Source organism: Coturnix japonica, chromosome 10 (genome assembly GCF_054131305.1).
Source record: "Coturnix japonica strain WE chromosome 10, WE-NBRP24, whole genome shotgun sequence".
Taxonomy (NCBI): Eukaryota; Metazoa; Chordata; class Aves; order Galliformes; family Phasianidae; genus Coturnix; species Coturnix japonica.
In genome coordinates this window covers 2,396,235-2,414,852 of record NC_140672.1, presented here as the reverse complement: position 1 = coordinate 2,414,852, position 18,618 = coordinate 2,396,235, and the positions used below count along the sequence as shown (strand labels likewise).

Sequence of the window (18,618 nt, the reverse complement as noted above, 5' to 3'; positions counted from 1 at the left end):
GAGAAATCAGCCCTTGGGTTGCACAAGGAACCCCTGGGAGTAAAGACAGGCAATGGTTGCTACAACTTCCTCCCCTTTCCCAGGATGGGTTTTTGGTAGAGAGAAGCACCGAGCTAACAGAGCAATGCTCAAATCCCAAACTTGAGATCTCATCAATAAATGTCTTAGCACCGAGCTATAGCAGAGCTGGAGGGCTGAAATGCTTTGCAAGGAGAGAGCAGAAGCTGAGCCCATCACCCAACAACCATCAGCAATTGCCCGTCACCTTCTTTCCTTTCCTGCAGTTCCTTAAATGAGACCCATCCTTGGCTTGGCTTGGTTACCTTCATCCCAAGGGTTTAGGGAGCTCAGATCCCAATTGGGCTTTGCAGTGCAAGGAGCCGTCCCACATTTCCTGCCACTGATTTGCATGGCTCATGGACATTCCTCTGTCTGATGTCTTCTCAGCATGGAAAGAGCTCGTTACCGTGTTAAAACAACATCCACAGACTGTATGACAAGCAGCCAAGCACATCCAGGGGCGCATGTTAATTCAAAAAACCATGGCATTATTCATCCCTTCGTATCGTGCCCATCAGGGATGCTGGAAAAGCTCAGGCATGTCACGCCAGGTCCCAGCTTTGCCTCCAATGCCTGCTGGAAATGCGAGATTTTCTCTCTGGATGGCAAACAATGCAATTCTTTTCCAGCAGTTTGAATACAGGGAGTTATTTGCTATGCTTATGGCAGATGAAACATTTCAATGGAAGACCTTAAAGATGAGCCAGCTGCCAACACATGCAGCATTTCCACAGCATGATAGTGCTTGGCAGTGATATTTGGGAGATGCTGGACCTTGGCAATGCCAGTGGGAGCAAATGGGACTGGGGTGGTCATTGCAGTTGGCTTTGGCCCATGGGGGTTGGCTCTTTTAGTCTTGCTGGATACCTATAGACTGAGAATTTGCTTTTATCAAGGGGGACGTTGGGAAAAATCTGGTTTAATAGTGGACAATTCCTCTGGGTGCTGTCCTTAACCAAAGCACTGATAGTCATTGAGCAAAAGGTCTCTTGTATTTGACCCTGATTAATGCTTGATGATGGTGCGAGATTCAGTCTCCCAAGACAGAATCTGGCTGCACAATGCTGGGAGCAGAGCAGAACACCTTTCCACACCAAAGGAAAAACCAACATTCTCCTTCTGGTAATCTCATTTTTTCAGCCAGCTTGTACCACTCCCCATCCTTAAGGGAAGTTTGTTCCTTGACCTGGGAATCCAGCTGCAGGCTGTGCATCCTCAGGGGTGGGTCTGCCCTCAGCTTTTTCCTATGATGCCATGATAAAACCTCTGCTCTCTGTCAATCAGAGGGGGCTGCAAATTGTGCCTGGCTCCGGTGACGAAGAGGAAAAGGTTTGTGCGTCGTCGGGATGCTCCTTACTCACCAATGGCAGCTCCACCTATGTGGTCACACATTTTCCCATAGGGATTTGTTGAGCAGAGAACCACTGCCCGTCATCGGTCTCTCTTCCTGAGGCCGGTGCCTCTGCTCAAAGGAAGGAAAGATTTCCCCCCTCGGACAGGAAAGATCCACAGGCTCATGGCAGGATATGGTGGGCTGAAGGGGGAAGGAAGGGGTTTTCTGTGTGAAAGCAGAGAGAATGTGTGAAATTTGGGCTGAAATTGTGGCTTTTTTGGTCTGCGGTAAGGGGTTGGTGGGCAGGTGCATGAGCTCAGCCTCACCTATGGACCCTGGCATAGGAGCAGCGAGTGAAGACATGGGGGAAGGGATAAACTCCATCAAACAGCTGAATTCTTCTCTTTTTTCCCAGTAATTGACTTTTTTAATTGCTTATTTTGGGGTCCTTCAATGTAAGACCATGCTCTTCCCTGTGGCTGTAGGGATATCTACTACATATATAGAGATATTTCATATATATAGGAAAGGATGCAGAAGATTTCATTTAGGTCGTTAGCCACAAAACCTGATTTGCCAGAAATATGAACTCAAAACCCACAGATACCACATTCTCATCCAAATCATGGGCAAAGAACATAAGTGAGGCTGAGCAGCACATGTGGAGCTTTAAGCAAACATTGCCATATTCTGAAATATATATATGTATATACATAAATATAATCATACCAGGTTTTATTATCAGCCCAGAAATAAAAGTAAATTGACATTTGGACCACTTGTGTTCCCCAGCAGAGAGGGAAATGGTGTCGGGCTGATGGCTCCATGGAGCCCTGAGCCAAGGATCGTGTCCAGAGAGGAGCAATGATTTTGTTTTGCAGTGAAAACAATTAAGCTCCAAGCCTTGAGATGAAACAAAGCCCTGAAGGGAACTCTTAGGAACCAGCAGGAATTTTTCTCCTGGCTTCCATAAAACAGAGCTTTGCTTTTAAATAACCATTGTGAGCAGCTGTCTTTGTGCCCTGTGCTGAAGCATCCGTCCCATAGAGGTGTCCCCATGGCCTGGCTCCTCACTCGGGCTACACTGGCATCTCAATCTGCCAAAAAAATGAGATCCAAAGAGGAGTGAAATGAGAAAAAAAATAAAAAATCCCATCTGTGTGAAAATAATTACATCTCCCCCATGAGCTCATTCTGGTTTTACAAGTTTTTCCAGCTGTCGGCTGCAATACAACGCCTGTGCCTATCTCAGGTATTTTCTGCCTCAGGTTCTTGAACTTGCAGCAGGGATCCCTCCGAATCGTGGAGATAAATGGGGTTTACACCAACATTATCTCTAATGGCAAAGGTAATGTTTTTAAGGAAGATGCCAGCGTTGGAAAATAGAGATTTGTGGGCATGGTGAGGAAGAGACGTCTTGGAAAATGCTGATATAGTGAAGAAAAGTCATTTGTATGAACAGCTTATCCTGCTGGATATCTCCATCCACGAGCTAGAAGTGCTGTGTGTCCCTCCCTCCAACCACACCATGGAAAGAGCGGGATCCCAAGGGGATGTAAATCCATCCCCAACACTTCGGCACTGAAATACATTAAAATATAAACAGAGTTTCTACAGCTCAGCCATGAATTCCCTGCGTTTAACCTGCAAAGCCTGCATCCACTTCATCCGTTTGCTTTCTTTCTGCCTTTTCCTTCTTCATCTAACCTTGCACGATGGGAACAACCAGTGCAGCTCAATTTGTTTGAACTTGGGTTATATTTTTAGCATCCTACTTCTTTCATATTCCCAGTCGTACTGGCTGAATCACGATGGCAAAGACAATGTCCTTTATTATATTGTGGAAGGGTGTTTTTTTTTTCTTTTTTTTCTTTGGGTTTCTTTTTTATTTTTTTTCTGCTCTTTATTTTTCTAAGTTCACAGGAGGCAGGAAGTTCCCAAATTTCGCTCCCAGCCACTTCATACGGTGTCACTCGAAGTGCCAAAGATCACACTCCTTCTCCTCTGCTCTTGGTCTTTCTTTCTCTCCCCCTTCTCAAAACAGCAAAGCAGGAAGGGTGAGGGCCAGGAAAATCTGAAATGATTTTCCCTTTGTTTTGTAATGAAACTTTAAAAACAACAATTAAAAAAAAACAACAGAAAAGGACAAGACAAGAACATCAGTCAATCATGTACCCTGGTCCTGGGCCAAATCAAATTAACTCCTGGGCAGTTTGTTCCATGTGAAGATGACAACAGGACTTCCATGTGCTACGCTCGCCATCGCCGCGCTGAGATTTCCTCTCCTAGGATCTATCTCTGTGCAGAATTTCCACCACGGTGATGACTTGGATCAGACCTCTGTTGCTGGCAGCTCTTAAAATCAGAGCCCTCGTTATTTAGCTGGGGATAACAAGGTAGAAATGCAGGTAATAAGGTAGATAATAATAATAGTAATAATAATTACAAAGCTTCAGAACGTTTGATTATCTCCTTTATTCTTTAGAAGAACTTTACTTGACTCATGCTGCCTGCTCTATACACTGTGTGAATGAACTGTAGGCATCTTTTATCTATAGGACATGTGGTCCCACTAAGTCAATCTCAAATTGAGGAAATTCATATTACAGTGCTGCAGTCCCTTGTAGAGAACAGATCATTGTGCTTTGAGCCACGCTGGATTGCTCATGTGTCATTCACCTCTTCCATTTGGGGCTGGAGTTTAGCACTGATGACGTAAAGCCTTCATTATCTGCTTGAAGTCTTCCTGCTCTAAGGGGCAGTTATTGTAATAAAAGAGACTTTCAAGCAGAATTTGTTGGGTAGGGTGACTGTACCCATTCAGGTGAGGTGCCTTGTCCCTGTAAAATCTCAATTATAGGGACAATTTTATTTTACAGATGTGGTTTGTGAATGAGAAAGCCATACAGGCAGAGATTTACGAGCACTGCATAGGAATAGTACTCAGTATTGGACAGTAATTATTTATAATGCTTGTTAATTACAAAATAACTGTGAAACTCAGCTTTTAAGTGTAGCATCTGTACTACTTCCAAAGCTCTACTGTTGCAAGATCAGAAATGGGAACTGACTTTCTCTTTGGAAAGACATAATTCACTGTTCATCTGCAATGCCTTTTTTTGGCCAGTTCAAATTGAATGCTGCTTCCTTTGTCGCTTTGGCTCCTAGATAATGGAGTGGGTGGGTTTGTTACTCAGCAGTTGGGTGGGTGAGTAGGTGCGTGTGTTCAGAAAGTGATTTGGGGATTACTTCTTAAGCCAAAATGTCAGGTAGAATCATTAAGGTTGGAAAAGTCCTCTATGATCGTCAAGTCCAACCATTGACCCATCACCGCCATATCCTCTCATAGAGTCTTTCAGGCTGGAAAAGACCTCTGTGATCAAGTCCAGCCATCAGCTCCCACCATCATGCCCACTAAATCACGTCCCTGGACACCCATCTCAATGCCCTTTGAGTGAGACAACCAAATAGCACTTGAACATCTACATGCAACGGTGTTCTTTTTGGGCACGACCAAGATCACAGTGAGGTCCAATGAAAGAGCCAGACACGGAAAAAATCCTTAAATTTGACATTTTATTTCATTGCAGAAGAAAATCCAACATAGGCCTCATTATGTTATGCATCTTCAATTATAAAAATAAGCAAAGAAAATAACTTGCATCTTTCTCATTACTATGATATGTTTCAAATAACCTTTATATGAACACACTGAGCTTTAAAAATGTAATTTAAACAATAAATAATGACATATACCAGATATGCTCACTGTTTATTCCAGTACTCAGCAAAAACAAAAACAAAAACCCAAAACTCTCTCCCCCTTCTAAGTATCTTTAAATTATAAATACATAATGCAAATTTATAATGGCACAAAACATCTAAAGTGCAAACAAATCACAATGAGAATCATGCAAACATTTCTAGATAAGCCCCTCCCCGCCTCCGAGAGAAATAATTTCTGCAGTGAACGCAAGATTAAAAAAATAAAGCATCAGAGATTAAATAAAGTGTGAAATAGCTGGACTTAGTGTTGAGAATCATTCCCCATCGCCAGGGGGATTTCTCTCACCTAATTCAGACCATATCCATGAGGCACCGTTCCCAGTCGATGGGAAGTGCCACCATGTCCCCCTCTGCTGATAAGGGAGAGTTTAAGTGACCAGCTTAGGCTAAAAGTTTGGCAAGGTGAACCCCAAGTCTTTGGATTTAACAGCTCTGTGCTTGCAGCTTCCTCACTGAATCACAGAATCATTAATGTTGGAAAGACCACTAAGACCATCCAGTCCAACCACCAACCCATGCCTGTGACCTTGTGACAAAGTCAAACAAGCTTAGGTTCCCACTAAAATAATAATAATAATAATAATAAAATTTAGGAGAACCCCAAAAGACAGGATTTGGGCTCCTGCTCCCCAACCTCAAGTCAACTTCTTAAAGCTTTGGATTTTCATAGAAATGCTGCATAAAGCAGCAGAGAAGCCAGTTGCAACCAGAGCATCTAGGTGAGCTCATTGAGCTCTACTGGCATCAGCCCATGGGGAACTCAGCTGGGAGCTGCTTCCTAATGCTTGGAGCCACCCTGTTGGGACACTCCAACCAAGTGATATCTATTTGAGGCAAATGCCCCCCCAAAATGCATTCACTCAATGCACAGCCCCAGCAGATCTCCCCATTTTCTAACATTCCCATTGGTGCAACGCTGCACAGTGCACAAGCAGAAGTCAAACTTTTAGAGTCGCGATGTTCAAAGGGACTTTGGTTTTCACCTTGCAAAACTTAATGGTGTCGGACTCTATATGCACCTGACTTTAAGAACGAGCAATATTGCATCTTGTTTATCCTGGACTGCACGATTCAGAGTACTCAAAAACAAAACAAAACGAAAACCCCAACCCTCTACCGTCAGCAACATTTGTTTTGCTGCTTACAATTTCATGACAGCACTTTTGGGCTACATTTAATGAAGACAGCAGTATGAGAAATGCTGCCACTGCATCTGGTTTCAATATATTAGCAGCAAGTTATTGTTTAAAGGCTTTGTGGTTTTAAAAAAAAAAAAAAATAGAAAGGAAAAAAAAAGAGGAAAATAATAATAATAATAATAAAGAGTTATATTGCTTTAGATTTTGAAAAGAAAAAAAAAAAAATAGATACCTCCTTTATTAGCTCTCTAACTAGTTGAGCAAGAGTCATCCATGCCGCAGACAGGCTCCAGAGGGACAGACTTTGGAGCTGGCCGTGCCGATCGCGTGCCACGCTGCGGCTTTTATTGGCTCGCCGAAGCCACGAAGGGCTACTGTGCAGAGAGCGGCGTCGGGGGAAGGCCCCCATCTGCGGCCGTGGGACTGGCCCTGGTCCTGTTCACGGAGGCTGCGGGAGAGATGGGTGGGAGGAAAGGCAGGTCTGAGAGCTTCATGCATGCGCCTTTGCTTTGCTGCAGGAGCTTACAAGGTTTCTTTGCCTGCCTTCCCCCAGAAATGGCCTTTCTATGAGAAGTTTTTGCCTTTGGGATCCCAAAGAACCGCCTGGCGTTCCCCCCAGCAGCTCTCCAGCAGCCTTGGGTACAGCTATGGCCACTCTGAGCTCATTCTGCTTTTTTTCTTTTTCCCATATCATCTATGAAGAGAGGTTCGTTTCTAGCCAAACATTTTCTCTCTTCCATTATAAAAAGGCCACAGAGTAGAAGGTGAACTCTTGAATACGACAGAGATACTATTTCCAGGAAAAAAAACCAACAAAACCAACAGAATAGCTAACTTAGAAAACTAAGTTTATGCAATAAAGTTATTATATTCTGCTCCTGTCAAGCAGACTCTAATGGAATTTATGTACAGTACATGACAGATTTTAGAACTATTTATACCACAGTTAGAGCAAGACCTTTAATACTCTTGTCTTAAGACAGGGTTTGTTTTTGTTAACTTCTCTTAAAGCTTTAGACAGTTAAATACAGTACATAGATGTTAGCTTTTAAATACAATGCAATATTATGTAACCTTCTGACTAGGTTTAACCATAGACCGGCACCGCTTTTAATCATTTCCGTAGTACAAAATGTTCCTTTCCTGATTTACTGTGTGTTGGGGGAGGGGGGGCTGGGGGGGTCGTTTGGGCTCATTTTGCACTGTGGTGCCAGGTCATGGTAATGAGAATCACCCACAGCTAGTGAGCTTGGCAAACCAACCAATGGGTTCATAAGCCAACAGGTTAACGGAGCTGTGTTGGAAGAATTAGGACTGCATGACGCTAAGAGACCGGGAATATGATATTCATATTCGTCCATGGCCAGCACAGATTCATAACACGAATTCCACTGACATCATTAGGATGTGCAATAGTTGTTAGTGCATCTATCATTGCCTACCAGCTTGCTACGAGCGAGAATCAACGATTCTCCTGGGTGCCAAATCTTCAGACCTCAATGGTGTTAGTGCTACAGTACTTTAGGGTTTGGTGTCTGAAGGCCTGACTGCTGCAAGGTTCTACTTAAGACTAGGATCGTTTGGGATCACTTTTTGTGGGGAAGAAAAGAGGGACGGAGACATTTTGACGGCGGGAAAGCTGAGACACTGAACACAGACCCATGCAAAAGTTGGTTGGGGAGGAATAGAAAATATTAATGACTAAATCTAAAACCAGTTCCTAGTTGTTATTAAAACTAGCTACAGTACACTTGGTTTGGGTGCGTTACTCTTCTAGAAGAGAGACTTCAGCTTTGGTAGTGCTTAGCATCCCTTACACCCATTGCGCGGCCGAGGCGTTACGCGCTTTCGGCAGAGGTGCGCTTGGCGTGGGCTGGGCTGGACCCCTCACCTCGGAGGTTCCTGAAGTAGAGTTTAAGCTTCTGTGGCTCGGTGATGCGTCTCCTGGCGAAGTCCGTGCGCGGGTGGCCCTGGGCGCAGTGGTCTGTCTGTAGCAGGTGGAAGAGGCTGGCCATGTTGGGCCCGATCTTCTCCATCAAGCTGTCCTTGATGGTGCTCACAGTCTCTTCGTCACACTCCAGTAGGCTTCTCACCAGCTTGTTGTAATACCTGCAGGACAGACACCGTCTGTTATTCAGTCTCAGGCATGACCAGAGAAATGGGGTATAAGCAGATCCCAAGCCAACAGCACTGCCCGTGCAACAAGACTATGGAAAGCACTTTTAAGTTGTTCAGGATATGCTCATAGAAACACAGAGGTTGGAATCATAGAACCATTGAAACATAGAATGGCTTGAGTTGGAAGAGACCTAAAAGATCATCAAGTTTCAACCCCCCTGCGGCATGCAAGGCTGCCAGCCACTAGATCAAGTGCTAGATCAGATTGCTCAAGGCCCCATCCAACCTGGCCTTTAACACCTCCAGGCTCGGGGCACCCACAACCTCTCTGGACAATCTCTGTTCCAGTACCCACTGAAATAGTTCAATATGTGTTCATAGAGTCATAGTGGTTGGAAAAGATGTTAAGATCATAGAACCATAGAGGCTTTTGAGTTGGAATGGACCCCTAAAGGCCACCTGGTCCAACCCCCCTGCAATGAACAGAGACACCCACAGCTCCATCAGTGCTCAGAGCCCTCTTCAACCTGACCTTGGCTGCCTGCAGGGATGGGGCATCCACACTGAGGAACTAAGCTGGTGTAACTGGTGTAAGCGTGTGTTTTATTCTGTTCAACACACCAAGCTTCTAAAGCTTTAGACAGAAAAATAATCAATTCTTTCTAATAGGCAGACACTGCCAGAGTGGCCCTTCCTACAAAGGAATCCATCCCTGTGCTTCCCAGTACCTCTGAGCAGCTCTAGCCCCATCCCCTTCCCTCCTCCCTTCCCTTACATGCAGAGAAGGACCGGAGGAGGGAGAAGCAGTTCAGCTCAGAGCCTGACAGATGCGTGCACTCCCTGGGGACAGATCTTTAGGACATACAATTGCCACTTGTGGTGAGCTGACTATGCATTAAATCACACACGGGGACCTTCTGCTTTCCCCTGTTGCATGCTTGCCTGCTGCCGCTATCTCAGCCCCAAGCACACGTTCTTTGGAGGAGGAGGGAGCCAGGAAATTGTGCTGATTTGTTTCCCCAGCGCTGCTTGAGCCAAGCAGAGAATGGAGCCCTGTGTGCACCACATGGATCATCCCCCTGAAGGCAGAAAAGTTGGGAAAAGAGGGGCAGTCCCATATGTACTGGGCCACTTCTGCCCGAAAGGACAACGGGGAACTTATTTTAAGCCTTTAAGGTCATTGTGACATTTTTCCAAGGGAGCAGAGAAGAGAATAACCTGCAGGAGGAGGAGGGGAAGGAAGAGGGAAATGGGACTTTGCATTCAGGCTCCTTTCCTTGCGTTCAGCTCTGCCCTTTAGAGCCGTCAGTGGAGGTCAGGTGAGGTTAAATTTCTCCTGCACTCGAAATACAAAAGGAACAGGAGCACGGCAGTATTGTCATTGGATCATGCACACATGATGGTGAATGCATCTGTGCAAACCATACAGGGCATGAAGAACAGATCCTACCCATTGCCCAGCACCATGCAATCACATCAGAGTGCTTTCCACTGCTGCAGCTGCAACCTGGTGGCTGCTGATGCCTCTCTAGACTGAGAGCAAAGGCAGCAAGGCTTTCCTCTGCCCCTGCCATGAGATTAAATCACAGGAAGATGCTATGACCTTTAACTACTTCCTCCTGGCGTCCCAGGCCAAGTGGCACATTCTTATTCTGACGCTATGTTGGGACAGGGGCTGGGAAAGCAGGATGCTTTAGGAGACCTTCATGTAAACTATTAGCTGGGAAATCCTGCTGCTTTTGTTACTCAACATGTCATAATATCCTTTGGCTTCGAGGCGGGCTGGCGGCAGTGGGGGAGGCGTTCCCTCAGCTTGGGGAAAGAGCAGCTCTGCATTAGGCATGGGAGGAACATCCCATACACATGCAGCACCACTGTGCAAAATGCTGCTGTTCCACATCTCAGCCCACGTTTATCTGGGTGAAGAAAGGAGAAAAAGCCACACTGGAGCTCCTGGCTTGGTGAACATTGACTCTGGTTACCTACCAACTCCTTCCTTGCCTGAGGAACTGCCTTCCCCAGTGTGCAACTTTCTGGATACCTACAATGCAGTTTTCAGTGACCAGTTTATCCTGGACAGAGATGAAATGCCTATATATCATCATCCCACCTGTGTTCACATAGGTCTGAAGGCTTAGTATGCTTCTTGATGAAGTCAAACAACCAGCCCAGAGGAGCTCCAGCAGCCAGCCAACACGTTACATTGCAGCTCGGTCTGTTTGCACTCAAATTCTAAGAGCATATTTACTCAAACTGCTCAAAAAGATCCCTTTTATCCCAATCACAAGACTCAGCACTGATTGTTCCAGGATTTAGAGGAAGAAATCCCTGCCCTTGCAGCGTGACTGCGCAGACTGCAGCAGCTCCCTGAAGCCTCTCTCTGTCCCTTGTCCTTGGAGATGGGGACAGGTCAGGTCTGTGCTCAGATAAAGCATAGAGAGCAGCGTGACGTGGCCACTCCTGCAGGCAGCCCTTGCTAGCAAGGAGGAACAGGGGTGAAACAACCATTAGGAACACCAGATCATCCCTAGATTATGCTCTACTGGATCATTCCACAATAAGGTTATAGAGTCTGTTCACTGGTTCCCTTTCAGCTTTCCTAATCCTTCATATCTGGACCTTCATGACACAAAACTCATTTACTAGGTGCCATGAAACCAAAAAAGAAGAGAAAAAAGTTGCAATAGGTTGAGTAACTCTTATGCACTCAATCTGATGGATGCTATATCAATCACACTGGATTGTTATTTAAAAGGTCTGTTTGCCTTCTGCATTCAATGAAAGGTCTTCTGCATTCAAACTAAAAGAACCAACATTTAAACCAGCTCCATCCAGGCTTTGAAGCCATGTATGTCCAGTTAATTTTACATTTCTCCCCTGGAGATGCTTGTAAGTATATTTACCAAAAAGGAAATCTGAAGAATGCTGGTAAAAATTAACAAGGATTTGAAAAGGCACAGCATTAGAGAGGCTGAGCTGCAATAGGGCTCTTAAGAAGTTAGAATATAAGGGATCAAGTTGACTTTCTCTACACTTTGCATTTGTGTGTTGGATAAGGTGATGGGTTGGATTGGAAGGGACCTCAAATGTTATAGAATCATAGGATGGGATGGGTTGGAAAGGACCTCAAGGATTATAGAACCATAGGATGGGATGGGTTGGAAGGGACCTAAAAGGCTGTAGAATCATAGGATGGGATGGGTTGGAAAGGACCTCAAGGATTACAGAACCATAGGATGGGAAGGGTTGGAAAGGACCTGAAGGATTATAAAAGCATAGGATGGGGTGGATTGGAAGGGCCCTTTAAGATCATCCAGTTCCAACCGTATTTTCGTGTTGGATTTGTGTTGCATTCTGGCCACGTACCGGTTTGAGAACTGATTTGGGAGCTGCACGACCTCCGTGATGGCTTCAGGATTCCGCTTCGCAATGCCGCACATATCCAGCTTGCTGTAGCACTCCTCCTGCACTTCGGAGATCATTCTTTGGAACGTGGAGCACCTCCGGATGGCGAGGAACACCTTGGACGTGACCCCATTGGCGATGCATTTCAAGCTTTCTTTCACAAAAGCTTTTCCCTGCAAACAGAAGAAAACCCTTAAAATGCAACAGATTTCATAGAAAGGGGTGTAGTAACAGATGCTCTGCTATGGCTGGCTGCTATTAATTACCCTTCCTGCAATTACAAACCTGCAGAGCTGTGGTATTCTCCTATTTATCCCCCTCTGGAGGGGGTTGATCTGGCCGTGCATTCCCAGGCCTTTAGACTTCCAATTCAAACCCCAGCCCCGTGCCAGGTCCCACAGTCAGAAGACTCACTTTGTTCGAAGAACGTTTATATTTCCTCCTGAAGAGGAAACTTTGCTCTCCGCCCCACTCAATGCTCCCTGCCAAGTCCTCACACATTGAGTACAGTATGTGGAAAATGTACTGCAGAAAATAGCCCTGAAGGATGCGCTCGTGGCCAAAACCCAATGCTGTGGTTCTGAGGAGCGGCCAAGGAGAACTGCAAGAAAGGAAGGGTTAAACCTGCATAGAGGAAAGAGAAATGAAGGTGTACCATACCTGAGTGTCAAATTTAGCAGCGCTGTAAAGGAAGGACTTGCAGATGTCGTACATTCCATCCGTGTCGCATGTGGAGTTCTCCAGGCAGGCAAAAGCCCCACAGCCCACCTGGAGGGCACTGTTCAGGCAGCGAACCACCTCGGCTGTGGAGAAAGGCACAAGGTTAGTGCCTATCACCCCCTGCAATACCGAGCTGTAGGCCGTGTCATGCCCAACTGTTGGCCAGCTGTTCCTTGGGATGGGGAGAGAGGGGACAAAGAGAAGCAAAAGGTTCTGCAAAGAGAGTTAATGACAGACAGAAATCATGGAACTGCAAACTCAGGAATAGAGCCTACAACTACCAAAACATTCAGTGGGTTAAAAAAGAGGTGAGAGCTGCTGGTCTTTGGGTAGATGGAGACTTGGAGGTGCATCCCAACCTCATTCTCATGGTGTGCGCTTATAGCATTACTCGGAGCTTGTGTGGACAAGGGAGAAGCAAGAAGAATGGCCCCATGAGATCATCCCTAGGGTCATCATAGAATCAAATAATGATTGAGTTGGAAGGGACCTTAATGATCAGAGAGCCATAGGACTAGTTGGGTTGGAAGGGACCTTAAAGATCATCTACTTCCAGTGCCCTGATGTGTTAATTTTCAGTACTACAAAGGACTTAACAAGGAGCTTGGTGCTAATATGGTACCCAGCCATGCACAAGTGTAGCCAAGAAAGGTTATGCAGCTGAAGATTTGCACAGAGAAGCGACATGTGGGCACAGAAAGTTAAGGCAGTGGAGATGACCATGCATAATTAACATCTGCGAGGCAGGAGCCGCTCTGTGCAGAGGGATATCCATGTCATCCCATCTTTTTCAGTGCAGATAGTGTGCATTTTAACAATGAATCAGCAGTATTGCCACATGATTGCCCCGAAGTTAGTAGGGATTAACCTTTTTTGGTAAACTGAACATCTGTCCCCTTATGTGTCTGTGCAAGGCGTATTCATTACTTTCACAGCTCATGTTACGAGACATTCTTTAGGAAGAAATGCAAAGCCAGAGTCTCCCATTGAGATCTTAGGTGTGGGAAAAGCGAAGGCTTGCATTTAGTGGAAGAGGGCACACCTTACACAGAACTAAGTTGTAGCCTAAAGACGTATCTCACAACTAGGAGAAAATAAAATTAACAAAAATCATCCAATTAACCCTTCCTCACGCTCTGCTCCTGCTTACATGCCTGAAGGGAGAAATATTTGGTAAGATCATCCTCTTCCCAGTTCATAACCTCACAAGTCATTCCCATAATTATGCTTCCACAGGTTCAAATTATAACTTTGCTTTCAGCAGACTTAGTATGCATTAAGCTTTTATTGTTTTAGGCACAGTGCAATAGTGAGACCCTATGTTTCTATAGCAACCAAATACAAAAGGAAATTGAGCAAACACCCTGGTATAATGCTGCAGAGCCTTGCAGATCTAAAATAAGACATCTGTTAATGAGCTCCAAATTAGAGACATAATATCTTTTCAGTGTACTTAGAAGACAGATTTTTAATTTCCATTGTTCAAGACAATGTGTCCAACTTATCTAAGCATCTACAGTGCGCAAAGTGGTGACTCCAGCTCTGACTTGCCAGCAATTTTTTTTTTCTCCTTTAATCTATTGTAAAAGCAACTTTGCTAAATGTCACAAACGTATTTGTACAGTACCATCTAACTGATAGCAATCAGCTCGTGGAAAGAAATGCTCGCGGCGGACAGTTTCTAGGTTACTGCATTCTTCAAAGTCACACATCTCCCCCCCTCTCTGAGCAGACAGATGTTTGGCAGAACAATGGTTCGGCCAAATTTCCATGGATTTTATCAACTTCCTAAAAAGCAAAGAATTTAACTGCAGGGGAGTTGGACTGGATGACCTTTAAGGGTCCCTTCCAACTCAGGAGATTCTGTGGTTCTATGGATTTAACGCCAAAGTGGGGTTGCGATGGGAGAAGGGAGAGATGCATGCAAGCAGAAGGGGAAAAAAGTGCACAGAACTCATTTAGTAGATGGGGGAGGAGGAGAGAGAATGAATTACATCCTGCAAGCAGAGCACACACCGGTTCCTGACCCAGCTCTGAAAGAAGCTATGCACCAACATCATCCTCAACCAACCCTTTACGTTCATGCTTGCTCCTACCAGTTTATAAAGAAAAAAAAGAAAACAAAAAAAAAACCCAAACAAAAACAAAATAGAGGAAAAGATAAAAAGAAAAATCAGCAGGAGATACATCTGAAACAGTGGAACCCATCGGGGCTGAGGCTCAGAGCCCTCCTTCTGCCTGTTACCTGAGTTCTGGGCTGCAACCCTGGGCTTCCTGGGGCTCACAGAGTCATTCTGTTCAGCTTCGTAGGACGCGGATGCACTGATCACCAGCAGCAGCAGCAAACCAGACTTTAGGAGCATTCTCTGACAAGTTTCCGCTAAGTGTGGCTTTTTGGCTTTTTTTTTTTTTTTTTTTTTTTTTGGTGTATGTGTTCTTCCACTCCGGCTCGAGCAAAGATGTGGAGCTGGATGGGAATGCAAGGAGCGAGCCCGAGGTTGGGGACCGCTGGCCGGCAATGCGTGGTGACCCCTCCGGCTGTGCTCAATGGGGGACCGGGAGCAGTGCTGAGGGCTTTTATAGCCGCCCTTATCGGTCCCCCGCGGGCTGCCGAGCCAATCGCGAGGCGTTGGGCAGAGCCAATGGCAGAGTGGACTCATTCAAAGCCCTCCGAAAACTGCAACTTCACAGGAAGAATATTTTCCAGCCCATTAAAAGTACCTGCCAAACAACGAGCATCAAAAAGTTCATCGGTGGGAAAGGGGAAAGAGGGGGAGGGGGGAGGGAGGGGAGGGCACTTCCCATGGAGGATTGAGCTCAAGGAAATGACAACGCGGCCCGAAATCTTCCCCCCCTCCTAAAAAGTCACCTGCCCTTTAAGGAAAGATATTTTCCCATCTGTTCCCAGAGATCCTGTGGAAAGAAGGAGGGAGGGGGGCTCTGGGCAGCCCCATGGCAGAGCCGGGTCCATGGGTGTAGGGAATGGCATCGCCCAGTGCTGTGTGCTCACCCCAACCCCACACCCCCCGCGGCTCACGTAGGCACATGCAAATACCCCAAACCCTGCTCCCCGTGCACAGCGTTCCTTATCTCAGACAATTATGTTAATAAAATCACGCGTTCAGCTCAGACCTCAGCACGATCCTATAGCGCTATTCCTGCTTCGAAGTGAAAGGATTTTGGGGGATGCTTGGTGGTTTTCCTCCCCCTTCACTCAAGTCTGTTCTTCTGATTTCATAACGGGAGGAGGCAGCCTGGTGCCTGAGTTAGGATTCGTTTTAATGGGCACATAATGAGGATTAGCACACGACAGGACTGATTATCCTATAACAGAGACAATTTAAGGCTCTGAGTACTTAAAGGATGAAGGTATGAGCAGCAGTTGGGCTGAAAAGAAATCCTGGAGGTGCTCAGAGACAGATTTATAGATAAAAAGTCACAAATTCCATCCAATTTGAGTAAGCGAAGGGATTTGGATATCAGCTATTACTGATGAGAGAAGAGACGAAACACTGTCATCTCTACAATGGCAGTGACACTGATCCAACAGATTCCTACAGGCATCCATGCATAGAAGTCACATTCAGCTCAGAGGAGCTGACAAACCTGCCTTGAGTGGAGGTGCAAAAACCCTCTGTCTCATTCATTCATTCAGATTTTTGAGCAGCTCAATGGAGAAGCCAACAAGGAAGGAGCAAGAAGGGAAAAACCTGGGTTTGACAGCTCTGCCCGTGACAATGGGACCAGTTCAGGCTCCACTCACTGGTGACACTGTTGGTGTCAGCTCCAGTTGGAATAGGAGCAGGAGCGAGGTTGTGCTCCTGCCTTGGGGTCAAAATAACAGCTGGGCCAGATGTTCCAAGTGTGCTCCAAAGGCACTGAAACAGAAGGGTTTCAGGTTTCGGCTCAGCGTTGTGACACAGAGCCAATTTCATTAAATAAAAAAAAAAAAAAAAAAAGTTAAAAAAGGAAAAAAAAAAAAAAAAAAAGAAAGAAAAAAGAAAACAAACCAACAAAAACCAGCCCTGCAAAAAGCACTGTGGTTTCTCTGTTTAATAGGACCAGTCCAGTTCGCAAGTGAGAATAATCCCATGGGGTTTGATTCTGATTAAATCAAAAGCAACTCTGGCATTGACTTCAATGGGGGATGAATCACCACCCCTATCTAAGTCCTATTTGGAGTGGAAGCATTGCATTTTCCACAAAATTGAATTTCAAATTCAAAGCCCGATTCCTCCACCCCTTCACCCCCAAGGTGAACATTCCTCCTGGTCTTTTGCAGTGTTTTGATCTGAACTGGAATAGTTTGCAAAGCAAAAGAGATACGTATACAAGCACGTATACATCCTGATTGGAGTCCAAGCTACTAAAGAGTCCCTATAGATCCCATAATACTTCCAACACATTTTCTATTCTTTCTCCTATCATTATTCCAGGGCTGATTGACTCCTTTAGGGCTATACATCCTATAGAGTTTGTACCCACAGTAGATTTTCAAAGCAACCCATCCTGATGATGAGTAGCAATAATAAGAGATGAATTATAACGGCAACAAGCACTACAACAGGCAGAAAAACTTGCTCAAATCTCCAGCCAATGAAGGCAGCTTCTTTCCTACTGCTTTAAGAAAGCTGGAAAATAAATTCAGGACTGAAGGACCCACACTGAGTTGCTGTACTAGAAAATTATTTGTGTCCTTTAATACCAGAGTGCATTTGCATTGGTTATTTTGCATACTGAGGGCGATGAGGATTACAAATCCCCATGAAACTTCCATTTTGCCAATGGGGATTGGCTTCTCTCTTGTACTCTGAGCTCCAAGAAGACTTAGAGACACAAGAAGTGTATCTATTATGGAATATTTAAATGTGGAATATTTTTAATGGAATATCTATTATGGAAGACAATGTTCCCTGAAAGTCTTCCTTCCTTCTATTAATACACGGCCCAGATCTGAGATATGCCACCAGGAGAGAAAAAGCCCCTCAAAATAATAATAAAGATAAATATTGTAATTATAAAGGTCTGACTCAGCATTTCTAAAAGTTCAGCATAACCTGCTGGAAGGATTTCCTCCTTCCCCTCCCCTTCAGGATAAATGCTGCCCCAAAGCAGAAGGATGCCTGTTCCAAACCTTTGTTTTCCATCTGATACATGTAAGGAAGGGGGGAAAAAAGGGCACTGTTAGTCCTGAGCAAAGCAGCCCCTCCGTGCCGTTCCCATTCAAGAGATCCCATTAAATCGAACAGTACGCTCCATTGTACCGCCGTTCGCCTATTCCCAAGGTGTTATGATTTTTGTCCAACCTCACAAAGAAACACAAAGGCAGGAGGGGGGAGCGAAGGGGGGGGGAAGAGCGAAAGACGACAAATAAAAGAGGGGGACCCAAAGCCAATCATCCCCCTCACCCCCCTCTGCGTTCAGCTGCCTTTGTGTAACTCGATGCCTGCCCACCTTTCAGCCCCCTCCCCAACCCGGACCCATTGCATTCGCTGCTCTTTCCGGAGGGACGTGAGCAACTGCAGCACCTCAGGAGTTATCCACGCTCGGCTGCGTCGGTCCCGCACGTCGGCTGTGAGCAGCACGGCGACACTTTGGCACACACGTCCACAGCCACCCCACCCTTTCCTCGTGGCTCGGCCGGCAGCCGGCTCGGTTACGGTGCTCCAGGGGACGGCTGTGGAGCCACACCGTGCTACGCTGAGCATGCGTCGTCTGGGTAAGATTGGATTATTAGGAGGGATTTCCCAATGGAGATGGTGATCAAGCATTGGGATGGCCTTCCTAGGGAAGTGGTAGAGTCCCCATCCTTGGAGGTATTTAAGAGATGTGTGTACGTGGCACTAGTGGACATGGCTTAGTGATGAGACTCAATGGGTCTCCAATGAGACTCCAATCATCAGCTCGGTTGAGTCACCACCAATTGGGTTCTCCATCTCTTCGGTGGCCAAAACAAGGCAAACAAACAAACAAACAAACAAAAAACAAAAAACCAAACCAAACTGGGCATTTTGGTGAAAAACCCAACTCCACAGCATCCAATTTTGTTGGGTTTTT

General features: G+C 45.6%; 1 protein-coding gene across 2 annotated transcripts; it reads right to left on the bottom strand.

Moving 5' to 3' along the window:
• Positions 1 to 4,952: 4,952 nt before the first annotated feature.
• Positions 4,953 to 17,709, bottom strand: STC1 (stanniocalcin 1). Of its 2 annotated transcripts, XM_015883050.3 has the most exons (5): positions 14,807 to 17,709; positions 12,502 to 12,644; positions 11,803 to 12,014; positions 8,210 to 8,427; positions 4,953 to 6,766 (listed from the first exon to the last, which is right to left on the bottom strand). In XM_015883050.3, exons 1-5 carry the CDS (start codon positions 15,219 to 15,221, stop codon positions 6,690 to 6,692), a joined length of 1,065 nt encoding a protein of 354 aa, XP_015738536.2. In that variant the 5' UTR covers positions 15,222 to 17,709; the 3' UTR covers positions 4,953 to 6,689. The 2 variants fall into 2 exon arrangements, with proteins under 2 accessions (XP_015738536.2, XP_015738537.2); XM_015883051.3 differs by lacking the exon at positions 4,953 to 6,766 and having other exon boundaries at positions 7,304 to 8,427.
• Between the last annotated feature and the right edge of the window lie 909 nt (positions 17,710 to 18,618).